Below are 27,172 nucleotides of genomic sequence, written 5' to 3'. Positions count from 1 at the left end.
ACAAAAACAACAAAATGTGCCAGCAATCCCCTGTATACCACATAAAAGTCAAAATCAGAGCATTTCTGTTGTGGGGATCCATGACTAAATCCAAAAAACTTGTTAGCAAACATAATAATGGTGTTGCTATTGGATGCCACCGTCATACTCTTTGCAACTCTGGAAATAATAGTCATATCTAAGTATATACATATTATTTAAAGATAAGATTACATAATTTTCATTCACATTTACTTATCAAAGACTACAAATTAATGTTGCTTTACCTTTTCCTGGCATTAAAAATGTTTTTTATAGAAGTCTCACCATTTTTATTTAATTATATTTCCTATGGACTTGTGATAACTCACTCCATTTTCCCATGACCTCAGTTCCAATCACTTCACCCTTCAAATAAAGTGTATACATCTACATCATTAGATGGATTGAAAATGGTCCCCATGGCAAAGATATTCCTAAAGAGCATCAAAAGCAGACACAGGTTCACCCCCTGTCTTATATACCTTTCTCTTTCCTTCTACCTCCTTTCTATGTCTTTCTTATGTCTTTTTCTTCCCTATATGTCTTAACCTCCCAGAAATACCAAATGGTAGCCATGGGTACAATTTAGCCTTATTAATAACACTCAGTACTAAACAAGATGTGGACCTTTACCTTCAAGATGAAGCAGAACGCTCACTGAAGGAGTAGTGTTAGTAGAATAGATTGTCTGTTTTCTAAAAGGTCAACAGTTAAAGGACTCTTATTTATGTTTTAAAGACACATATTTGAAGGATTATAGATGAAAAAATCATAGAGTATGTGCATCTGGCTTCCAAATGATCTTGCAGGAGGCAGGGTGAAGGGTATACATAAAAAAGATTGGCCAAGAAGTGGTAATTATTGAAGCTGGTTATAGGTGCAGGACGTTCATTACACTATTCTCTCTGATTTTAAGTATACTTGAAGTCTTCCAAAATAAAAAGGTTTTAAAAAATAAAATTAATGACTTAAAAATGAGAAGTTAAACACAGAAAAAAAAGGAATTACATACATGCGGCTCTCAGTTTACATAGTATAATTAAAACATCAGGGTATAATAGATATTGTAAAATAGCCTCTGTAAATGCAAGGAAAACAGTGAGAGAAAGAGAGAGAAAGTAATCTTTGGAAGAATCTTAAACACTAGTCAGGCAGACATTTTCTTTTTTAAAAAAGTCAGCTCTCGCCGGGCGCGGTGGCTCAAGCCTGTAATCCCAGCACTTTGGGAGGCCGAGACGGGCGGATCACGAGGCCAGGAGATCGAGACCATCCTGGCTAACACGGTGAAACCCCGTCTCTACTAAAAAATACAAAAAAACTAGCCGGGCGAGGTGGCGGGCGCCTGTAGTCCCAGCTACTCCGGAGGCTGAGGCAGGAGAATAGCGTGAACCCAGGAGGCGGAGCTTGCAGTGAGCTGAGATCCGGCCACTGCACTCCAGCCTGGGCGACAGAGCAAGACTCCGTCTCAAAAATAAATAAATAAATAAATAAAATAAAATAAAATAAAAAAGTCAGCTCTCAAATGCATATATTTTCAACTTTTCAAGTTTGAGAATTTTATAAGGTGAGTTAGATAAGCCCTAAAAGGGAAAGTGTTAGAACAAGCACTGGCATCTCCAAATACCCACACCTAAAGCCCACATTTTCAAATCTGTGATCGTCCTAATGAAGAAAAACAATATTGTGGGCTTATAAAAGGTAAAATAAATAAATCCTGGGTTTAAAAGGTAGGTAGGTAGGTAGGTGGGTGGGTGGATAGGAGAATTAAAGGGAAGGTAAAGAAAGGCAGTTATGCTGAAGGGAAAGATCCCATGCCCTTGAAAATGCATTTCATCTAATTATGAGATGAAAATTAGCAGAACTTCAGAAACAGTGTGACTTTGGATGAGACTGAACTTGTACATTTAACTCCACTGTCTTCCAAAACGCCTCTCTTCACTTAATTAACAATAAAAGAACAAAACAAAATAAAACAGAAACGCAAGGACAAAGACAACAGAAAAGAAGATAACAACTATATTTTTAAGATCAGAAAGCAGAAAAGCAAATGACAACCGACTTAATGGACTCAAAAAAACTAAGCAGAAAAAGCCAAAAAGGAAACCAATGTACATGATAGGACCCCCCAAAGATTCAGTTATTAGCTGCATTGGTACCTCTGGAAGTGATAGTGAAGGTAGAGCTGAAAACAAGGGGCTTAAATGGAAGTCTGTTTAAGAAGCAGTTAGTTACCTGCCTTACTCCAAACAAGGCCTCCACCCTTTCCCAACCTTGGCAGAAGACTAGAGGTCTACTGTCTGAGGAGTTTAACAAAGGACCTCTGAACCAGCATAGACTACACACAGTTGAGAGGGAGAATACTACAGTGAAAAAAGGTAATAAACTGAAAGTCCTTCTGCAAAATTGAACATTGAGACCTCCAACTACTTATTACTCAGCAACCAAAACATCAAAAGCCAGATCTAATATTCCAGATTGGAGACCAGATAATTTTCCCCTGATTCCCTAATCCAAAATAAAAGACCTAGCCTAGGCAACCTGGCAAAACCCCATCTCTACAAAAAAAACAAAAAATTAGGCAGGCATGGTGGCACATGCCTGGAGTCCCAGCTATTCAAGAGGCTGAGGTGAGAGGATCGCTGGAACCTGGGAAAGCCAAGGCTACAGTGAGCTCTGATCCTGTCACTGCACTCTAGCCTGGGGGACAGGGCAAGACCCTGACCCCAAAAAAAAAAAAAAAAAAAATGTGGAGAAAGCAGACACTATGCAAGAAGAAAGCTTTAAAAAAACAACAATAAAGAAACCTGTCTTTAATATCTTTGAAGAAGTGAAAGAAAAGAGTACATCCATGAAACAAGAACAGTATGCTATTTTTTAAAAGGAATATTCAGAAAAACCAAAAAGAGCTCCTGAAAATTAGAAATACAGCAGAAATACAAAATAGAAGGCTCAGAAGGAAAATAGGAGAGAAAAGAAAACTAAAAGGTCATAAATGTAACATTTAATAGTCCTAGAAACTAAGAAAATACAATAAGAAAAGTAATAAAATTTTCAAGAATTGAAGGACGTAAGTTTCCAGATTAGAAAAGCCCAATGAATGAAAAGCCCAGACCAATGAATAAAAATAAACTCACACCAAGGAATACCATCATGAAATTTCATAAACATCAAAGAAAAGAAAAAAATATTAAAACACTCCAGAGTCGGGGTGAAAAAAGTTTCAAGACTAAATCAAGAATGAGAATGGCACTGTGGCAACACTGGAAACTAGAAAACAAAAGAGCAATGCTTTCAAAATTATAAGGAAAATAAACTCTTACTAGAATTCAATAACCAGCCAAACCATCTTAGTGTAATGGTGGAACGAGAGGGATATGTTTGTTTGTTTGGTTGTTTGTTTGTTTTGAGATGGAGCCTTGCTCTATCGCCCAGGCTGGAGGGCAGTGGCCTGTCCTTGGCTTACTGCAACTTCTGCCTCCCAGGCTCAAGAGATTCTCCTCCCTCAGCCTCCCGAGTAGCTGGGATTACAGGCACCTGCCACTACACCTGGCTAATTTTTGCACTTTTAGTAGAGACGGGGTTTCACCAAGTTGGCCAGGCTGATCTTGAACTCCTGACCTCAAGTGATCAGCCCACCTCGGTCTCCCAAAGTGCTGGGATTATAGGCATGAGCCAAAACACCCGGACTGTTTGTTTTTTGAGACAGGGCTCACTCTGCCGCCCACGCTGGAGTGCAGTGGTGGGATCATGGCTCACTGCAGCCTCTACCTACCTGGGCTCAAGCGATCCTCCCATCTCACCTCCTGAGTAGCTAGGACTATAGTCATGTGCCACCACACCTGGCTTATTTTTGTATTTTTTGTAAAGATGGCATTGTGCCATGTTGCCCAGGCTGGTCTTGAACTCCTGGGCTCAAGCGATCTGCCCACCTTGGCCTCCCGAAGTGCTAGGATTACAGGTGTGAGCCACTGCCCTCAGCTAGAACAAGAGGTTTTTACATATGAAAAGTCTCAAAAATATTTTATTCTACTTTCCTCAGGAAGCCACTGCAGGAAGTATTCTACCATAAATAAGTAAACTACCATAAAAGAAGAGACAACATGCAGCAAACAGGAGGTTCAACGTAACAGAATGGCAAATGGATTCTCCAAGATAAAAGTGAAGGGCGATCACAGAATTACTCCCATGCAGCAAGCTTACACAGTCTGGCTTCTGGCCCTGAACTAGGTCAGGAAGCAATAGGAAAATGGTGCAGGTGCTGTGGAAAACAGTCAGGTGGTTCCTCAAAAAGTTAAACAGAATTACCATATGACCCAAAAATTCCACTCCTATGTATATGGCCGACAGAACTGAAAACAAGTATTCAAACAAATATTTGTATACATATGTTCACAGCAGCACTATTCACGATAACCATAAGGTGGGAACAACTCAAAGGTCCATCAGCTGATGAACGGATAGACAAAATACAGTACATTTATACTATATTATACAATGAAATAGTATTCAGCCCCAAAAAAGGAATAAAGCACTGCTATATACGATGACATAGATAATTCTTTTTTTTTTTTTTTTTTTTTTGAGGGAGTCTCGCTCTGTTGCCCAGGCTGGAGTGCAGTGGCCGGATCTCAGCTCACTGCAAGCTCCGCCTCCTGGGTTTACACCATTCTCCTGCCTCAGCCTCGGGGTAGCTGGGACTACAGGCGCCCGCCACCGCGCCCAGTTAGTTTTTTGTATTTTTTAGTAGAGAGGGGGTTTCACCGTGTTAGCCAGGATGGTCTCGATCTCCTGACCTTGTGATCCACCCGTCTTGGCCTCCCAAAGTGCTGGGATTACAGGCTTGAGCCACTGCGCCCGGCTGACATAGATAATTCTTAAAAACATTATGCTAAGTGGAAAAAAAAAAAGATGCAAAAGTTTATATTGTTTGGCCAGGCATGGTGGCTCACACCTGTAATGCCAGCACTTTGGGATGCTGAGGTGGGTGGATCACCTGAGGTCAGGAGTTCGAGACTAGCCTGGCCAACATGGTGAAACCCTGTCTCTACTAAAAATATATAAAATTAGCCAGGCATAGTGGCGCACGCCTGTAATCCCAGGTACTCAGGAGGCTGAGGCAGGAGAATTGTTTGAACCCGGGAGGCAGAGGTTGCAGTAAGCTGAGATCGTGCCATTGCACAGCAGCCTGGACAACAGGAGCAAAACTCTGTCTCTCAAAAAAAAAAAAAAAAAAAAAAAAGTTCATATTGTACAATTCCATTTATATTAAATATCCACAATAGGTAAACCCATAGAGACAGAAAGTAGGCTGGAAGTTGCCAGAGCTCGGGGAAAGCAGAAATAGAAAGTGACTGCTTAATGGACAAGGTTTCTTTTTGGGATGATAAAAATGTTTTGGAATTAGATACAAGACACTGTGAATGTACTAAATGCACTAAATTGTGCACTTTTATTTTATTTTTAATATTTTGTAGATGGAATCTCGCTCTGTCACCCAGGCTGGAGTACAGTGGTGCAATCTCAGCTCACTGCAACCTCCACCTCCTGGGTTCAAGCAATTCTCCTGCCTCAGCCTCTCCAGTAGCTGGGATTACGGCACTTGCCACCTCGCCTGGCTAATTTTTGTATTTTTAGTGGAGACAAGGTTTCGCCATGTTGGCCAGGCTGGTCTTAAAGTCCTGATCTCAAGTGATCTGCCCACCTCAGCCTCCCAAAGTGCTGGGATTACAGGCGTGAGCTACCACACTTGACCTAAATTGTACACTTTTAATTGATTAATTTTATGCAAATTTTACCTCATTTTTTTTAAAAAAGAAAGAAAGCTCCTGGAGAGCTCCAAGAAGATGAAATTAACAGAATACCTAATGTGTTTTAAACGTATTAAAAAGAGATCTTAATAATAGGGCCAAGGTTTGAGAATGACTTAGTATTAGTACATAGAAAACTAAACAAATGAAAACTAGAAACTCCAAGAACAATAACATTAAGCCAGGTACGGTGGTTCACACTTGTAATCCCAGCACTTTGGGAGGTCAAGGTGGGCAGATCACTTGAGGCCAGGAGTTCAAGACCAGCCTGGCCAACATGGCAAAACTCCATCTCTACTAAAAATATAAAAATTAGCCAGGCATGGTGGCACACTACTGTAATCCCAGCTACTTGAGTGGCTGAGACATGAGAATTGCTTGAATCAAGAGTTGGAGGTTACAGTGAGCCAGGATCACACCACTGCACTCCAGACTGGGCGACAGAGCCAGACTGTCTCAAAAAAATATATAATAGTAATAACTTCAGCCACCAATAGTATTTACAAAATTCTAATAACTCATAGGATTACTGACCTAAGCAGAATCATGACATAATTATATTAGGGGGAAAGGGGACAGAAGTCCAAGTCTGTGATAGACAGGGAGAGGAGAGAAGTGAAAGAACTAGCTTCTTTTTTTGTTTTGTTTTTTTTGAGACGGAGTCTTGCTCTGTCACCAAGGCTGGAGTGCAGTGGTGCGATCTCAGCTCACTGCAAGCTCCACCTCCCAGGTTCATGGCATTCTCCTGCCTCAGCCTCCCGAGTAGCTGGGACTACAGGTGCCCGCCATCACATCCGGCTAATTTTTTGTATTTTTAGTAGAGACGGAGTTTCACTGTGTTAGCCAGGATGGTCTCGATCTCCTGACCTTGTGATTCACCCACCTCGGCCTCCCAAAGTGCTGGGATTACAGGCGTGAGCCACTGCACCCGGTCGTGAAAGAACTAGCTTCTAATCTTCTATAGTTAGGATACAATTAAAAAATACTTAAAAGTAGAAAATTAAAAAGTAGAAGTGCTTTACCATTTAAATAAATGGAAATAAACACTGAAAGAAATAGTTATTAAGAGTTTAAAGAAGTTGCCTCTGGCGAGGGGAAGATTTAAAAACTAGGGGTGAAATACCATGGATAACTTCTATTTTTGTAATAAGCTTAATAAATACAAAAGGGAAGGAGACAGAAGAAGAATAGTATATATTGATACCTGTTATGAAAACTAAGCTTACCTGGAGAAACTGTGTGAATTCTGTGTAGTTAAGATGCTTCTTCCGGTTATGCCCAAAATGCAGTCGGATAAATTCACAGTCCCAGTTAAAAGGGATATGATGATGAATAATAGTCTGCCCAAAAATTTCTTTGACATTTTCTTAAAAGGGAAAACAAAAGTAAATCAATTACATCTAGAATAAGTATTTTATCCCACTGCAATGTTCCTACAGAAAAAAATTAAGAGAAGTTTTAAAAGTCAGTATTATCTGCTTCTATTAAAATAACTGCAATTTTTTTTGTGCCCAGAAACCATGCACAGGAACACAATTGATACAAAAAAATATAATCTTACACTTAAGATTATGTACCATTGCATATAAGGCCATGAGATTCTTAATTTTTCTTTATTTAATTTTAATTAGAAAGTGATTTCTCTCACATTATAAATGGCTGCTACTTTACATCCTGTACAAAATCAATAGTGTTTTCCCAGTTCCTCAAGGAGTCGAATTAAACCCTTTATCAGAAGCATGAATACCTAAATTACAGTATAATGCAATATTTGTCATACTAAGTATGGTTTGATTGAGGCTTGATTATTACATTCACACTAGCCTGAATGTCTATTGAAGATAGGTATAAGAAAAACTACCAAAAGCGTATCATTAGCTCAGCAGCAAGCACCTTATTAAAAGCTTCTGATATTGTTAAAAATATGGTCTTGACACAAAGCTTCGAAATCCCCATAAAATCCATGATTATTAGTCTGAACTATTAAAATATTTTAAGATAAGTTAAATTAGTGATTCACTTTTAAATAAAGAGTTAAATACAGTACACTAATTTTTAGATAGGAACTAGTCGCACTGTGTAACATACACCCAAAACCCTCTGACAGCTTGTCTTCATGCACTAACAACGTCATTTACATTCTTACAGAGATCTATACTTACAATAAAAGTCAATTCACAAATGACTGGTACTTTAACAAGCATAGACTTGGATAAACTAATTTAGAAGCTCATGCCAAAAAAAAAAAAAAAAAAAAAAAATCATGAACGAAGTTAAGAAAGCAGGAAGCCTGTTTTACTGATGTCTTAAGAACAAAATTATTTTCAAATTTCAGCCAATTTTATTAGTGAAAGGGTTTTGCCATCAATAGCTATCAGTTATACTACAGAATCAGTAAATACACGTTTAAGGTTTTATAATCTCCAACTATGCTATTTTCTCTAATTTCTGCAAATTCTTTAAAGAAGATACTGATCTCATATTGTAAATGGTTTAATGGATTCCCTTTAGTTTTATATACATACACTTTTTCTTTATAAAAGCATTACTATTGGGATAGGGGAATGTAAGAATTCTGAACTGAACATTCTACCAGCCTAGAGTCAATATAATAGCTCTGAATAGATTGCAGCAATCAGCAAAGTTGGAAGAAGGCATTGGATGTCACTGGGGAGATGGGATTCTCATCTTTTCTTTCAAATGGAATGCAGGATTCATTTCCTCCCTAAGTAGGGACAAATACTTCAGAGTTTTCAAATAGGTCAAGCATTTTCACCTTACATAAATACAAATTTAAAAAGCGAAGAATTAACCCAATAGCAATTTGTGGGATCCTGGTTTCGAACCAACACAAAAGATGATCCTTAAATCTATGTGAAATTTCCAAGTTGTAAAAGATGTTAAAGTTTATAAAACAATTAAAATAATAAAGATAGCAGAAAATATTCAGGGCTACAAATATTGTAGCAGATCATTAAAGATTTTTAGGATCTAACTTAATTAGCTGTTTCTAGTCCCAAATTAATTAATTTATTACTTTTAAGGTCTAACAAAAAGAAGTGTTTCATCTTCAAGTTAAAAAAAATAAAAAATGGAAAGCACATTAGAACAAATTACATTTATTTAATTAAGTAACATTACAATTTTTAAAGGGAATAGTTATTTCATGGTAACCTTTTAAAGGTTATTTCAAAAGTTAAAATACAATTATTTGATAATAAATGTATATATTACTACCTAGATAATTTTTATATAATGGTAGAATGAAATTGAATCCCTTTTATATAATAAGAAAATATCAGAACTTCAAATGCGAAACTATATAAAATAAAGTCCAAAATGCAAAAGCATCCAAGCTAAGAAAATTTAACTATAAAAAATTTTTTGGCTGGGCACAGTGGCTCACACCTGTAATGCCAGCACTTTGGGAGGCCAAGGCAGGCAGATCACGAGGTCAGGAGTTGGAGACCAACCTGGCCCCCATGGTGAAACTCTGCCTCTACCAAAAATACAAAAGTTAGCCAGGCATGGTGGTGCACACCTGTAGTTCCATCTACTCAGGAGACTGAGGCAGAATTGCTTGAACCCAGGAGGCGGAGATTGCAGTCAGCCGAGATTATGCCACTGCACTCCAGCCTGGGTGACACAGCAAGGCTCTGTCACATAACAAAAACAAACAAACAAAAAATTATTTCTATTATCACAAAAAAGATATTTATGAACTAAATTTATAATGTATAATTTACATCTGGAAAATATCTCTGTAATAAAAACTTTAGATATCCTATTTCATAAACTTCTTAGCCATCTCTAAATAAGATCTTAGAATGTCTCTGAAACAATCAAAATGATGGACTAAATTAGTCATAGTGATCTCCCCAAATACAGAAGTGTCATTTTCCATGAGTATTTGGACATTTTCTACTTCTCCCAAAGTGGTCACTTGAGAGTTTTGTATACGGTTTTGTTATGATCACTATTACATGCTGTGGTTTATTTACTCTGATACTTTTAGGGTTTTTTTAAGCCACATCATGGACTACTATAATTACTAGAACTAGTAAGATTACAAACCTACTTTGGCACTTCTGGAAATGTGTTCTACTTCTCTTCTGTTATTATTGTTTCTACTACCAAGTGCCTGAGGCTGATTCAGATACACAGACATAATTACTAAAACTATTGTTTTCAAGTCCAATTCATAAATTGCCACTTTACTTTTATCAGAATGTGATAAATAAAATTATATAAAAGCTCCAGAACTGGAGAGCTTATACTTGTATGAGGTAATAACTCAAACAACTGGTGTTTTTATGTTACCCAGCTTTATCAGATCCTGCATGACATGAAAGGGAACACCAAGAGTCTCAAATACATCAAATACATCTAACTGAAACTGCATAGCAAGTTCCACCCACCCCCAGAGAGAATCCCATCTTTCCAGTGGCAAACAAGGATCTTTTTTGCCATGTTTAAGAATGCTATTTCTGTAGCATAGTTCTGGCCTGGAAGAAAGGGAAATGACAGTCACAACTTATTGGCAGCAAAATCACGATATAGTATTTTATACTAGGTTGGCATAGCTAAGAGAACCAGGAATCCATTAGTTTTCTGACATATAGAGAACAATAGACAACTTTTTCACTTCCTGCAGAGCATGGGCTTATGAAAGGGATGGTTTATACTTCCATTGAAAAGGGAACTGGGGCCAGATACAAAAGTAGCCTGTCATTATGTTCTCTTTGCTCAAAGGAGAGGAGCACAATGATTTGTCAGGAGAGCAGGTAATGGTGACAACTGTGATTAAGTAAAAATGTTCACAGATGTGTAACATTAGTCACTTTAGCTGTATCAGTCACTTATGATGATTGGACTAGATGAAATACACATTAAATCATATATATTATGTAAATATGTCTTAACAGAGGTTTTAATTTCCCCAGCAGCCCATACTGTGTCTCCCCATCTCATCCACCCTCATCCCTCCCCTGGTTCTTATGGGCACTTCCTACTGGTCTTGTTCACCTTTCTGCAGTACAAAATTACCTCTGACCGGGGCTGGCACTCTTCTCCAAGACTGCCACCATGCCTGTTCCATGAATGAGCCTGGAAGGAGCTGCTGTACCAACGGTGTGGCCAGAGAACTCCTCCTGTAGGTATACAAGCCATCAGCCCTGTGACACAGCCCACCTACCATCAGCCCAATGACATCCTTATTCCAAGGATTCCAGCCCAGCAGGAGCCACTACAACCAACTTATAGGCTTGAGACCAAACATTCTTATTGTCGGGGGAATAGTTCCTCAGTAGCTGAGTTTCACCTGCACAGTTCTTAAAGTGAAGTCAGAGAGGTTTTTAGGACTCCCACCATGAATGGTGAATATCCTTGTATATAGTTGAACAAAAACAATGGTGAGGCTTGTAGAAGTGAGTTTTTCAGTGAAGGAAAAATTGGGAGGAAAGAGGAGGCACAACTGGGAGCCAAAAAAGAAAACAAAGGAAAACAAACAACAACAACAAAAAGACCAACAACAGGAACTTGTAGAGGAAGTCCCAACCAACATGGCATGCAGACTCAGTCCCAGACTTCTGGGTTCTACTCTCAGATGGTCATTAGTTTTCTGAATGACCTCCTGTTTCTCTGAGAGAAAGTATTTCTATTAGCCCTTTACCTACCTCTAGAAGGGACTACTGCATAGTCAATAGAGTAGTCCTGCTGTCAAATATATGTAAAGGTCTATTTCTCAGGAAAGATGAGTTCATATTTAAAGACTATCTATCGGTTGGGCATGGTGGCTCACGCCTGTAATCCCAGCACTTCGGGAGGCCAAGGCAGGGGGATCACCTGAGGTTAGAAGTTTGAGATCAGCTTGGCCAACATGGTGAAACCCTATCTCTACCAAAAATACAAAAAATTAGTCGGGCATGGTGGCACATGCCTGCAGTCCAGCTACGCGGGAAGCTGAGGCAGGAGGATCACTAGAACCCGGGAGGTGGAGGTTGCAGTGAGCCAAGATCACACCACTGCACTCCACCCTGGGCGACACAGCAAGACTCTGTCTCAAAATAAATACATACATACATACATACTATTATTATTGAAGCTAGATGCTTCAACAGTCTATTATCAAATAGCATAAAAACTAATAACAATCCATCTTTTTTTAACCTTGAACTCTTAAGCTACTCTAATAGCCTTGAGTACTAAAAAAAAAGCGAAACCCAAAAAACTTCTCTGCAATATCCAAAAACAACACAAAGAAAAAAAATATCAAAAATTCTTCCTGATTTAATCTGAATACTCGGGTGAGCTCTACTTCTTACCAAATTAAAGTACATATTTATTATCATAGAATTTTCATTTCTTTTTATGAAAGTCTTTCTCTGTTATGCAGGCTGAAGTCAGTGGTGTCATCTTTTTTTTTCTTTTTTGAGACAGAGTTTTGCTCTGTCGCCCAGGCTGGAGTGTAGTGGCACAATCTCAGCTCACTGTAACTTCAGCCTCCCAGGTTCATGCCATTCTCCTGCCTCAGCCTCCTGAGTAGCTGGGACTACAGGCATCCGCCACCACGCCTGGCTAATTTTTTTGTATTTTTAGTAGAGACAGGGTTTCGCCCTATTAGCCAGGATGGTCTCGATCTCCTGACCTCATGATCCGCCCACCTTGGCCTCCCAAAGTGCTGGGATTACAGGCGTGAGCCATTGCGCCCGGCCCAGTGGTGTGATCTTGGCTCACTGCAACCTCTGCCTCCGAGTTCAAGAGATTATCCCACCTCAGCCTCCAAAGTAGCTGGGGTTATAGGGGCACACCACCATAACTGGCTAATTTTTTTGTATTTTTAGTAAAGACAGGGTTTCACCATGTTGCCCAGGCTGGTCTTGAACTCCTGGCCTCAAGTGATCCTCCTGCCTCGGCCTCACAAAGTACTGGGATTACAGGCATGAGCCACCATGCCTGGCCACCATAGAATTCCTTTATTTTTTTTAGACAGAGTCTCACTGTGTCACCCAGGGTGGAATGCAGTGGCATGATCTTGGCTCACTACAGCCTCTGCCTCCCAGATTCAAGCAATTCTCCTGCCTCAGCCTCCCAAGTAGCTGAGATTACAGGCGCATGCCACCACGCTCAGCTAATTTTCATATTTTTGCTAGAGACAGGATTTCACCATGTTGGCCATGCTGGGTTTTTTGTTTTTTGTTTTTTGTTTTGAGACGGAATCTTGCTACGTGTCGCCTGGGCTGCAGTGCAGTGGCCTGATCTCGGCTCACTGCAACCTCCGCCTCCTGGGTTCAAACAATTCTCCTGCCTCAGCCTCCCAAGTAGCTAGGATTACAGGCATACACCACCATGTCTGGCTAATTTTTTTGTATTTTTAGTAGAGACGGGGTTTCACCATATTGGCCAGGCTGGTCTCAAACTCTTGATCTTGTGATCCGCTTGCCTCAGCCTCCCAAAGTGCTGGGATTACAGGCATGAGCCACTGCACCCAGCCCAGCCAGGCTGGTCTTGAACTCCTGACCTCAGGTGATCCTCCTACCTCAGCCTCCCAAAGTGCTGGGATTATAGGCGTGAGCCACTGCACCTGGCCACCACAGAATTTCATATTATTCCATGTCTATAGCTTTGCTTCCAGTGAGAAAGGGTACATTTTTCATAACTACACTTCCATCTCCTGGCTCCTTAAAATAATAACAGAGGTTGTGCCTAACCCACCCCAATTTATTCTCTCCTTCAGGGAAAAACAGCCTATTTCAGGGGCAGAAATGGAACACATTTTTATTTGCTATATGTATTAACTGTCAAACATAGTACTACATTTAAAGGAATCTCTGCTTTCTGAGGTTTCTTCAGTAAGAGGGTGAGGATGTGTCCATGGAAAAACTTACTTTGAAGAGTGTCCATCCCTAGGCAAACACCAAATTTGGAACACAATGTTGATTTTAATAGAGAACTCAGAACATATAACATGTTTCATACTCATTTTATTAGTAAATAGACAACAGTTTGTTGTGGATTTTTTGTTTGTTTGTTTTTGGTTTTTTTTTTGGAGACAGAGTTGCACTCTTTCACCCAGGCTGGAGTGCAGTGGCACAATCTCAGCTCACTGCAACCTCCGGCTTCCGGTTGCAAGCTACTTTCCTGCCTCAGCCTCCCACGTAGCTGGGATTACAGGCACCCACCACCACGCCTGGCTAATTTTTGTATTTTTGGTAGAGACGGGGTTTCACCATGTTGGCCAGGCTGGTCTCAAACTCCTGACCTTGTGATCTGCCCACCTTGGCCTCCCAAAGTGCTGGGATTACAGGCGTGAGCCACCGCACCTGGCCCCTTTAAAAAAAAAAAAAAAAAAGATTAAATCTTTAGTAAGGCAATAGGCCTTTTTTTAAAATTTGAGACAGGGTTTCACTCTGGTCCCCCAGGCTAGAGTGTAATGGCACAATCTCAACTCATTGCAACCTCTACTTTCCAGGCTCAAGCTATCCTCCTGCCTCAGCCTCCCAAGTAGCTGGGACTACAGGCATGTGCCACCATGCCCGGCTAATTTTTGTATTTTTAGTAGAGATGGGTTTTCACTCTGTCACCCGTGCTGGTCTGGAACTCTTGGGCTCAAGTAGTCTGCCCACCTTGGCCTCCCAAACTGCTGGGATTACAGACATGAGCCACCGCGCCCGGCCTTTTTTTTAACTTGGATTTTAAATGCACAGCAGCTACTGACAACACAATGTAGTATAACTGCTTGTCTAGGTTACCTGAATCTAATAGTACTGAACAGGATCTCCAGTACACTTGTGGATAATGGTGAGACCAAGGCAAACTTACACTGTAGCTAGCACACACCAGTCATGCAATGGCCTCTACAAGGCTCATGCCACCTGGCAGTAACAGATATACAAGCCATTAAGTAATTATCCACAGCATGCATTAGAAGTTTTATTAAAGAAACATCAAAGAGGAAACAATTAACTAATATTTTATTCACTCTTAAAAAAACTCCAGAACCCTTTCCTGAGCTTTCACATTCTGAAACAGATTTCCAAGGCCTCAATCTAAGGCTTCTCCCCACAGCAGAGGTATCTTTAACAACAAAAAACCTCATATAAGCACTCAAGTAAATGTTCAATATTACTACTTATATAAATACTTGCAAAGATGCACACAGTTTAAGTATATAATTTGATGAGTATAAAATCATATCAAAAAAAGCATAAATGAGAATATATAGGAAGTACAGAGATAACATTATCATCATAGTCTAGAAGAGATGCTGATGGCATAACAGGTTTTCTCCCCTTCCTTACACCTTGCATCTAATGTTGTCTTCCAACTTTCTCTCATGTGCACAAGAGAAAACTATAAATAGCTCCAAACTAGAAAACAGAAGGCCATTTGGTGGAAAAGGATTTAACTCTATTTAGAATTGATCTAAAATTCCCATTTACCTAAACATGTGCCTATAAATACATAAGCACAATTCATTTTATTAAGTGGGTACAAACATGAAAACTGACCTTCACCCCAGATCCAAAATCCTATAAAAATAAACTCCAAGTTAATTATTTCCTTATGTAGAAATTCTGTAGTCTTGAATATGGCTTGAAATAAGCAGTCCCTAGAAATCTTGTTAAATGGCATTTAACAAGATTTCAATATTTTTCTTCTTAAAAATATGAAAGGAAACTTTCTTTTATTATTTCTCTCATTCTACTTAAGAAAATTTGTCTCAAAGTGGATCCTTAAAACTAGGAAGGCAGGGACAGAAGGTAAAATGGTCAAAGTCCTTAGGAAATAGGTGAGCACCATCAAGAGAGCCAACCAGCTAGCCAGGGAACCCAGAACAGAAACAGGGTACGGCTTTAAAAAATTTTTTTTTAATTTTTAGAGACTGGGTATCACTATGTTGTGCAAGCTGGCCTCAAACTCTGGGCTCAAGAGATCCTCCCATTTCAGTCTCCCAAGGAGCTGAAATCACTCCTTTGGGAGCTGAGACTACAGGTATGCACCACCGTACCTGGCTTCATCTTTTTCTTATTCCATAATAATATTCCTGTCTCTAGATTATGGAGGAAAAGAATGAAAGCAAGATTCTTGAGGGCTCATATGTTCTTCAGTTTATACCCGGTACTATAAAAACTAAAACTGATTTGTGTTTAATCCTAACTATATTTCTAAAAATTCTAACTCATAAATAATAGTCTGAAAGAAAAACAGAAGACCTATAAAAAGCTAAAGTTGGCTGGGCACAGTGGCTCACATCTGTAATTTCAGCACTTTGGGAGACCGAGGTGGGTAGATCACCTGAGGTCAGGAGTTTGAGACTGGCCAGCCTGACCAACATAGGCAAAGCCCCATCTCTACTAAAAATACAAAAATTAGCCAGGCCTGGTGACGGGCACCTGTAATCCCAGGTACTTGGGAAGCTGAAGCAGGAGAATCGCTTAAACCCAGGAGGCAGAGGTTGTAGTGAGCCAAGATAGTGCCACTGCATTCCAGCCTGGGTGACAGAGTGAGGCTCCACCTCCAAAAAAAAAAAAAAAAAACCCTAAAGTTGAGATCTAATAACTACAAGCTTTCATTTACATTAAATAAGGCATATATAAACTTAGCTACTTCCTACACTCATTTTAATCTGTTTATCAACAATGGCATGTGTCTTTATTATTAAGTTGGTCTTGACAGTCTGTTGGATGAAGTGACTTGAGTTACTAATTTTATAATAATAGAAATTAGGAAAAGTAATTAAATGGAGGAGACACAAAGAACCATGATATTAAGGTAGAGGGACAAAAATTAGAATTTGATTGTGAGATCTAATTCTTAATGCACACAGGATATAAGCACAGGGCACTCTCACTAACTCAGACATCTGAATCGAGTTATTTTCCAAGCATTTCTGCATCACATTTGTGAGATATGTGAGCATGTGTGATACCTACTGAAAATAGAAAACGCAGCATTACTAGTAGTACATGGTTAATGCTGAATGAGATGATGGAGGTTTTGTGCCTTAAACTACAGAATCTAGGTGTTTCTGAGGAAAGCCAACATTCTTCAGGAGGCAAGATGGCTGAAGCTTGCTCCAAAGGAGGAGGATGCCAAGATTTATATGCAAAAATCTAAATAACTCTGCATAGCGGGCCAGGCGCGGTGGCTCAGGACTGTAATCTCAGCACTTTGGTAGGCCGAGACAGGCGGATCATGAGGTCAAGAGTTCGAGACTAGCCTGGCCCACATGGTAAAACCCCGTCTCTACTAAGAATACAAAAATTAGCTGGGCATGGTGACACATGCCTGTAATCCCAGCCACTTGGGAGGCTGAGGCAGGAGAATCACTTGAACCCGGGAGGCAGAGGTTGCAGTGAGCCAAGTTCACGCCACTGCAATCCAGCCTGGGCGACAGAGCAAGACTCCGTCTCAAAACAAACAAACAAACAAACAAACAAACAAAAACAAAACAAAACAAAAACTCTGCATAGCATTTTCTTGGAAAGTCTTCTCATACAAAAGATAGTTGAGTCAATGGGCAGAAGGAAGAAGAAAACAATCAATGCCAAGCTAGAAAATGTGTTCACCAAAATTACAGTCAAGGCACTACTGGTCCTTCTGATTGAATAAGTGTTTAGTGTCATAGCTCAGGGAAAGTCTGATTTTTCAAGGGTATTTCTACAAATATCCATGCCAATTCACACTATAAAAGGGGGCTTAAGTTTAATTTTGCAAGATGAAAAATTTCTGGAGATCTCTTTCACAACAATGTGAATATACTTAATACTACTAAACTGTACATTTAAAATGGTTAAGACAGTAAATTTTATCTTACGTGTTTTTTGCCACAACAAAAACAATTCAAATATTTTTAAAAGGTGGGGACAGTACTCAAGGTCCTTGAACTACTACCTGGTTTTTATTTAAAAAATTGTTCCAAGAAAAATTAGCCAATACTTTTACTAAACATATACTAATTTCTGTAAAAAAGTGTCTTTAATATATAGTTACAAATAAAAATCCTAGTGTATACACCTGTGAAACATCAACAATGTGTTAGATTATGCGTCTACTAGAGGATTTAAATAAATTTCTACATCCAAGTCAGATGGCAATTTTAATATTCTAGCCTCTTTCCTAAAACTGAAATCTAAAATTCAGGTTCAGAGAACACTAATTTTGCCTTGATATACTCCTTCAGTTCCATTCTTGGTGTTACAATGACATAGCAGCAATTTTCCAAGGATGCTACAAGAGAAGCTCTAAACTCCCTATCTAAAAATCACTTAAAGAATGAGAAAATTGTTTCAAGTTGTTCAAAATCTACCTCGTAAGGAATTTTGCCCAGGCTGGCCCAGAACAAGAAAATCTTACACCATTTATTTTAGGAATGTGAAAGTGTCAGTGACTCAATGAGCTAAAGCAACAGCATTCCTACACTTTCTCATCTTTGGCAACAGTTTAATGCTTTGAAAAAATAAAGCCATCTTTATCTGCATAAATCCTTTTAGGAAACTCAATTGTGGATCAGGTCCTAAATAAGCAGTAATCTATGTTTAGTTACTAGATTTAGCAATTGAAGACTGGACCAGCATCATTAACTTATCACTTATAATCTTCTTTTTCCCTTACCAAATGTCACCTCTCCATTTCCACTCTTGTCAAACAACTGGAAAGCCACTATGAACATGGAATCTGGAGCACATAAAACAGATTCAAATGCCAAAAACTCTTGATAGGAGATCAACCTGGAATAAAATATAAAATGTCATTGGCTGGTGAAGAAAGGGAAAGCATCAGGCATTTAATCTGCCTTTACTATATGAACTGTAGCTCAGGGTAACCAATTAATTGATAAAGGGTAGTTTATTTTTATAGAGGTACTTCAGATAAGGAAGGGAGAATTAGAATATTACACTTTTGTAAGTCCCTAGCAAATTAATGAAACTGGGCAATAATCAATAGCTCCTAACATCATGAAAAGAGAGAGAACCAGGCAAAATATAATTAAACCTGAATCTGATCAAGTCTCTGGATCAGTTTCTCAACCTCAGTACTGTTGACATTTTAAGTTAGATAATTCTTTGCTGTGCAGGTTTCCTGTGCTTTGTAGCACGTTTAGCAGCAACTCTGGCCTCTATCCACTAGAAGCCAATAGCATCCCCAAGTTGTGACCAGTGTGACCAGCAAAAATGTCTCCAGACATTGCCAAATATCCCCTGGAGAGCAAAATCACCCCTGCTGAGAGCCACTGCTCTACAACTAGTCATTGATTTAGAGAAAATACAACGAACAAAGGAACATATTCACCACCACCACATAAATGCAGACTGTAGGAAATGACAGAAGAAACATTCCATAGTTGCTGAAAAATAATTTTTAATGAAGCTATGAAGAGGATTCTTCTTTTTTTAAGGGGCCATGCTAATCTCTGTATCATTCCAATTTTATTATATGTGCTGCTGAGGCACAGGGAATCTCAATCTTAAAAGACCTAACAGATATAACAATGAATCACAATATACATCCTTATTTGGATTCCAATTTAAACAAAGTAAAAAAAAAGTTTTTTAATTTATAAGACAATTTGGGAAATGGAAATACCAACATAACGCAAATGCTTGATGATATTAAGAAATCAATGTTTTTAGGAGGTTTTTTGGTTGTTGTTAAGCATTCTTGTGTTTTAGAGATACACAGTGAGACATTTGCAAATGAAATACGTCATCTAGAATTTACTTCAAAATAATCGAGAGGATGAAGAAAAGATGGAGATATAAAAAAACAAATAATTATTTGGGTAATGATTAAAAGCAGGTGAACTTACATTATTCTCTGTGTTATACATGTTTGAAATATTACTAATAAAAATTTTGGCCAGGCACAGAAGCTCACATCTGTAATCCCAGCACTTTGGGAGGATGAGGCAAGAGGACTGCTTGAGTACAGGAGTTTAAGACCAACCTGGGCAACATAGGGAGACTCCATCTCTACAAAAAGTAAAAATAAAAAATTAGCTGGGCATGGTGGCACACACCCTGTAATCCCAACAATTCAGGAGGCTGAGGTGGAAGGATTGCTGGAGCCCAGGAAGTAGAGGCTGTAATAAGCCAAGATCATGCCACTGTACTCCAGCCTGGGTGACAGACCAGACTCTGTCTCAGCAAATAAATTAATTAAACTAAAATAAAACGTTTAGAGGTAGGGCACAGTGGCTCACGCCTGTAATCCCAGCACTTTGGGAGGCCGAGGCGGGCAGATCACTTGAGCTCAGGAGTTCAAGAGCAGCCTAGGCAATATGGTGAAACCCCATCTCTACAAAAAATACAAAAATTAGCCAGCCGTGGTGGTGTGCACCTGTAGTGCCAACTACTTGGAGGCTGAAGTGGGAGGGCAGTTTAAGCCCAGGAGGCAGAGGTTGCAGTGAGCCGAGATCATGCCACTGTACTCTAGCCTGGGTAACAGAGCCAGACCCTGTTTCAAAAAAAATTTTTTTAATTTTTTAAAAATAAAAATGTTAAAAGGAAAAATGAAAACAAAAACGGTGGGAGCCAGGTGCAATGTCCTGCACCTGTAGTTCCAGCTACTCAGAAGGATGAGGCATGAGGATCACTTGAGCCCAGGAGTTCAAGGCTGTAGCACGCAATGCTGGTGCCTGTGAATAGCCATTGCGCTCCAGCCTGGGTGAAAGAGTGAGACCCATTTCAAAACAAAACAAAACTTAACAAAAAGTGGGAGAAACTCATATGTTGGGTTTCTAGAACTTAACGTGTCCTATCATACTCAAGGTTATAAAATTAACCAGTGGTCAAAACTACACAGAAATTGCCTTCAGTGACCTTACAAAGCCAGCATATGCTAGATCTTTCACAGCAAGCTTGCTACAAAGATTCCATACCATCTTGCTGCTCATTAGTAGTGAGTGTCCAAGTAACAGCATTATAAAAATGTGTCTCATATGCACACAGATCTGCATACTGGTCTTCAATGAAGTATTTTCCTATGAAACTCATCTTTCCTTGATTGTCCAGTGTTAATTATTCTATATATTTCAAAATGTGTTAATTGACACAAGGATTTTCTATAGTATATCTTTCATGTGATTTCTGTTTGAGGAAAAAAAAAACAGACTGGCCAATAATTTTAAAAATAAAAAATAGGCTGATTATGGGTTTTCTTTAAAAAGGCATAACATATTGGTTTTTACAAAATAGCATCAAGACATAAAAAATACACCTACCCTGAAATACAGAATATGTACCTTTAAAACAAATTTCATGCTCAGTAGTAAAACCAATATAAAAATATAAAACCTTATAAATATAAAACCTTCTCATAAATATAAAACCTTCTATATTTATGAGAAGAGGCCAAAAACTTCTTCCTTAACTAGCAAAGGTCACAAAGTATTAGCTGGCAGACTGAATTTGGTCCAAAGATGTGTTTTCTTTGGCATGAAAAGTACTATTTTTTAGTTGCATTAGTTGACATTAAGAAATCACACGATTTCCCATATATACTCAATTTTTCTGGTTTATTTTGATAAACTGCAAGTGTAAACAACACTAGGTTTCTAGTCCCAAGTAGCACCAGCCCCTTGAAGACAAGCAGTCTTCTTCCTTCAGAAAAGCAACCAAACAGGGCTCATCAGTCATAATCTACAGACCACACTGTCCTTGTGGATTTGAGACTCCTGTCACATAGGTTTCCAATTAAGTAGCCCTTTGTTTAAAATAGAAAGTCTATGGAATTTACTAAATTATCTACATTTTGTCTGCCAGCATATTCAAAAGGCAAATCATATATTCACGCAACTTTTGAGCCAGAAGGACCCTTAGAAAGGCAAACGTTAAGTGATCTTCCTCAAAGACATTCAGCAAATCAGTGAGGCTACCTGAAGACTCCTAACTCCTGCCTTCAATTTGGTGTTCTTCCATTACTGTATATCTCCTAACCCTCTCCCAATTTTAAAATTATAATTGAAAACCAGAAAGGGTATCTGGCATTAGTAAGCAGACCATTATTATAAGAAGCTATTGGGGTAATACTCAGCCATCCCTCAAAACTCAGTTACCGGCCAGGCGCGGTGGCTCAAGCCTGTAATCCCAGCACTTTGGGAGGCCGAGACGGGTGGATCACGAGGTCAGGAGATCGAGACCATCCTGGCTAACACCGTGAAACCCCGTCTCTACTAAAAAATACAAAAAACTAGCCGGGCGAGGTGGCGGGCGCCTGTAGTCCCAGCTACTCGGGAGGCTGAGGCAGGAGAATGGCGTAAACCCGGGAGGCGGAGCTTACAGTGAGCTGAGATCCGGCCACTGCACTCCAGCCTGGGCGATAGAGCGAGACTCCGTCTCAAAAAAAAAAAGAAAAGAAAAAAAAAAAAACTCAGTTACCTTCAGATATATTCAGATCTGTATCACATGAGATATATATTCAGATGTATCATGAAAATACACAAACGCACCAACAACTTAAAAATTAGTCAAAAATCAGCCTGTTATGGTGACACATGCCTGTAGTCCTAGTTACTCAGGAGGCTAAGGCAAGAGGCTCACTTGGGTGGACAAGTTCAAGGCTGCAATGAGCTGTGATTGTGCCACTGCACTTCAGCCTGGGTGACAGAGTGAGACTCTCTCTCTAAAAAATAAATAAATAAATAAATAAATCAACTGAGTACATTATTCAGCCTTAAAAAGGAATGAAATTCTGACATATGCTACAACACAGATGTGCCTTGAAAACATTATGCTAAGTGAAATAAGGCAGACACAAAAGGACAAATATTGTATTATTCCACATATGTGAGGCAGCTAAAATAGCAGCAATAAGAAGTGGAGTACTGGTTATCAGAGGCTGGTTGGAGTGGAAGGAAAGAGAATGAGAAGTCATTATGTAATGGGTATGGGGTTTCAGTATGGAATGATAAAAACGTTCTGCAAATGGATATGATAATTTTTCTTTTTTTTTTTGAGACGGAGTTTTGCTCTTGTTGCCCAAGCTGGAGTGCAATGGCACGATCTCGGCTCACTGCAACCTCCGCCTCCGCCTCCTGGGTTCAGGCGATTCTCCTGCCTCAGCCTCCCCAGTAGCTGGGATTACAGGTGCGTGCCACCACACCCAGCTAATTTTTGTATTTTTAGTAGAAACGGGGTTTCACCATGTTAACCATGGCTGATTTTGAACTCCTAACCTCAGGTGATCCGCCCACCCCGGCCTCCCAAAGTCCTGGGATTATTACAGCCATGAGCTACTGCGCCTGGCCTTGCATACGATAATAGTTGCATAACAATGTGAATGTACTTAAAGCCACTGAACTGTCCACTTAGAAATGATTAAAATGGTAAATGTTACGTATATTTTAACACGATTAAAAAAAGTCACTTGAGGTTACCTAGGTGTGTACATTTGTCAAAGTTCAGCAAATACACCTTTGAGATTCACATTTTCTTACTGTGTGTGAGTCTTACATTTAAAGAAAAACACTCAAAAGCTGGGCATGGTGACTCACACCTGTAATCCCAGCACTTTGGGAGGCTGAGGCGGGTGATCACTTGAGGTCAGGAGACCAGCCTGGCCAACATGGTGAAACCCCGTCTCTACTAAAAATACAAAGAAAAATTAGCCTGGCATAGTGGCGCATGCCTGTAATCCCAGCTATTTGGGTGGCTGAGGTACGAGAATTGCTTGAACCCGGGAGGCGGAGGTTTCAGGGAGCCGAGATCGTACCACTACACTCCAGCCTGGGTGACAGAGACATACTCTGTCTCAAAACAAACAACAACAAAAAACCCTCAAAACATGTATTAAACACTAGTAAATAATGTGCATGCTAAAATATTTAAGAACTGTATCAATGTCTGCACTTTACTCTGAAATGTATAAAAAAATAAGATGGACTGATGAAGGATAGAGGGATGGATGGATTTATGAAAAAGCAAGAATAGTTAGATGTTAATAGTAGAATCTGGCCAGCTGCAGTGGCTCATGCCTGTAATCCCAGCACTTCGGAAGGTCAAGGGAGGAGGACTGCTTAAGCCCAAAAGTTCAAGACCAGCCTAAGCAACATAGAAAGACCCTATCTCTACAAAAAATACCAAAATAAATAAAAATTAGCTGTGCATGAGGCAGGCACCTGTGGTCCCAACTATTTGGGAGGCTGAGGTAGGAGGATCATTTGAGCTCGGGAGGTCGAGGCTGCAGTAAGCCATGATCACGCCACTACATTCCAGCCTGAGCAACAGAGTGGGACCCTGTCTCAATAATAATAATAATTAATAATAAAATAATAATAAATATAATCTATGTGGTAGTCTAGGTGGTAGATATATGGGTGTTCACTATAAAATTCTTTCAACTTTCTTGAATGCTTGGAAATTTTCATAATAAAATGTTGGGAGGAATGAGAGAAAAACAGGCCACTTGACAGTCTCTCTGATACTCTCCTCTATTTTAAGCCCACAGTCATTATATACTTACTGCATCACAATGCAACAATATTTTTCTGAAAACAAGAAATAGTCTGCAATGCTTAAAGCAAGCATGTTTCAGAATTTTATTTATTTATTTACTTATTTTAAGAAACAAGGTCTCAATCTGTCTCCCAGCTCGAGAGCAATGGCGCAATCAGAGCTCACTGGAACCTGGAACTCCTGGGTTCAAGTGATCCTCCTGTTTCAGCCTTCTGAGTAGCTGGGACTACAGACAAGCACTATGATGCTCAGTTAATTTTTAAATGTTTTTGTATAGATGGGGTTTTGCTATGTTACTCAGGTTAGTTTTGAACTCCTAGCCCCAGGAGATCCTCCTGCCTTGGCCTCCCAAAGTGCTGGGATCATAGGCGTAAACCACCATGCCTGGCTCCAGAATATTTTTAAGGCTCCTTTTCCCTTTATCCTGCCATGGATTCCTTTATTGCTAGAAGGGCCCAATCAAGACTTTAATAGAACATATGCAAACCACAAGCTACTAACTGTTGAGTGAAGAAACTACTGATTAGTTCACACTCTATTCGTTTTTCTTGTAATGGGGATAAGGAGGTACTTTCACTTTTTACCATATTACCCCATTGTCTGACATTTTAGAAAGAACACGTATTCATTTTATAACTTTGAAAAATATATTTTCTGAATTTGGTGTTTTTTATTTTCTACGAAGCCCCTTTTCAATTTAGTAAATAGGAACTAATAAAATGACAAAATATTAATATGTTAATTTTACAATTTTTAAAACAATCAAGATTTCTGCATAAAAAATTTCTCTATATGCCTGTGTAACATAAAGGAAAACACTTGGGGGAAAAACTAGTAGAAAAGAAAACTAGTTTTCTACATCACAGGAGAACAGAACCTCCAGATAAAATTCTGACTAGGACTAAATATAGAAACTATGGTTCTACAAGTTACAATTTCAAGCAAGCAACTGTCTAAATATTTTAGATTAGATCACACAATTACACTCTCTGAGATCTGTATTAAATGCATAAAATCATTTTGCTTTTCATTATATACCAGAACTTCAAAATTTAAGCCACAATCCCACAAATAATACTTGACTACTGGCTTTTACTTTTAGACAACTGATTGTGCTATTTATAATATATAATGCTGTACTGTATGTTACACGGCTTCCTACAGCAAGCACCCATATCCAAACATTCCTACTTATTGTACTATCTAGTGGGGGAAAGGAGATGTGGAACGAGAGAGAAGGAACAGTTAACATCCTAGAAAACATGGGGGAAGGATTGCAGAGCACAAAAGAGCATGTTTCAACCACTCCTAGACCAGCTTTTCTCACACACTCAACCAAATCACTTGAACTTGTCTATACTAGTTCCACTTATTCAGACTTGGTCTTGAGTGGTTATAAGCAATATTATATGTTGCCATTTCACGTAACATATCTATAGGACTCATCATCAAAAAACTACCATAGAACCAAGGAACACATTTTGGGGCAGGAAACAATGTACCAAGTAAGCTATTCTAATATTTCATCACTGCCCTGGGTTAAGGGGTACAAAACAGAAAGAGGGAGAAAAGAGAATATCTTTTTTCTTTTAAGACAGAGTCTCACATTTTGTCCCTCAGGCTGGAGTGCAGTGGCTCAGTTATAGCTCACAGCAGCCACAAACACTTGGGCTCAATCAATCCTCCTGCCTCATTCTCCCAAGTAGCTAAGGCTACAGGCACACGCCACCATACTTGGCTAATTTTTTTCTTTAATTTTGTAGAGATGGGGTTTCACCATGTTGTCCAAGCTGGTCTCAAACTCCTGGCCTCAAGTGATCCTCCCACGGCAGCCTCCCAAAGTGCTGAGATTACAGGTATGAGCAACTGTGCTCAGCAGAGAATATCTTTTTAAAAAGATGATTATAAGAAGAAAAATGGGCTGGGTGCAGTGGCTCATGCCTGTAATCGCAGCTCTTTGGGAGGTCGAGGCAGACGGATCACAAGGTCAGTAGTTCGAGACAAGCCTGGCCACATGGTGAAACCTCATCTCTACTAAAAATACAAAAATTAGCCGGGCATGGTGGCATGCACCTATAATCCCAGCAACTTGGGAGGCTGAGGCAGGAGAATCACTTGAACCCAGAAGGCAGAGGTTGCAGTGAGCTGAGATCACACCACTGCACTCCAGCCCGGGTGTTAGAGTGAGACTCCGTCTCCAACAAAAAAAAGAGAGAGAATAGAAAAGAAAATGTCCTACTTTAACAATGCAACTCAACCTAGGAGAACCATATGAAGCCTCAAAGAAGATACACTACTGAGACAGAATAGAGCAGACAGTCACAAAAGGAAACATCTGAAAATATATGGATATTCTGAAATCAGGTCTTAGACCAAATTATTAATAATAAATACTCTGATAATTTCTAAAAGAGCTAAATATATGTTACCTTTATTAATTTTGAAGAAGGAATTCTGATAGGTATAATTAATTTTCATATGCTTTATTGTCTAATCACTGTTGAAAGATCCTATGATTGAATGATCCACAGTGATTTATCAGCTGATATATTTTGAGTAGAACTAAAATGTATACAAGTTCCCCAATACCTGCCATTTATAAATGACATAAAATCTTTCCAAAACAAACATTTATTGAACACATAGTAAATTTCACACACTGTGCAAGGTTCTATGGGACAATAAAACTGAATACATTACTAATCCTGAACTCAAAGAACTTAGACACCAATCTTTCTACTTTAACTATTACAATAGCCACCTAAATTGATTCTATTGCATATGAGTCTTGTCCCATTCCAATCTACCATTTCTAAAATCTGTTTACATCTGTGGCAATGGAAATAATTTTTAGACTACTTACTGCCTAGTTTTCAAAGGTTGTCACAT

General features: G+C 39.2%; 1 protein-coding gene and 1 non-coding gene across 5 annotated transcripts in view; both read right to left on the bottom strand.

The window, feature by feature from the left end:
• SLC25A12 (solute carrier family 25 member 12) overlaps positions 1-27,172 on the bottom strand; it is a 111,473-nt gene that overhangs the window by 54,550 nt on the left and 29,751 nt on the right. For 3 of the 4 annotated variants that reach the window (XM_033231130.1, XM_033231131.1, XM_033231132.1), the window contains 2 exons: positions 18,444-18,559; positions 7,055-7,194 (listed from right to left, as the gene is read on the bottom strand). In XM_033231130.1, coding sequence (XP_033087021.1) covers positions 7,055-7,194; positions 18,444-18,559 — 256 coding nt within the window. Of the gene's footprint in view, positions 1-7,054; positions 7,195-10,874; positions 10,979-18,443; positions 18,560-27,172 lie in introns of all 4 variants that reach the window. The other variant, XM_033231134.1, reaches the window with a different exon arrangement.
• LOC117095469 lies at positions 19,181-19,282 on the bottom strand. The gene has a single exon (XR_004442010.1). It is a non-coding gene; the product is annotated as a U6 spliceosomal RNA (small nuclear RNA).

The sequence above is a fragment of the Trachypithecus francoisi genome, unplaced genomic scaffold (genome assembly GCF_009764315.1).
Source record: "Trachypithecus francoisi isolate TF-2019V2 unplaced genomic scaffold, Tfra_2.0 Lachesis_group13, whole genome shotgun sequence".
Taxonomy (NCBI): domain Eukaryota; kingdom Metazoa; phylum Chordata; class Mammalia; order Primates; family Cercopithecidae; genus Trachypithecus; species Trachypithecus francoisi.
Note: the sequence above shows the minus strand (reverse complement) of the source record. Positions and strands in the feature narration are given on the sequence as shown.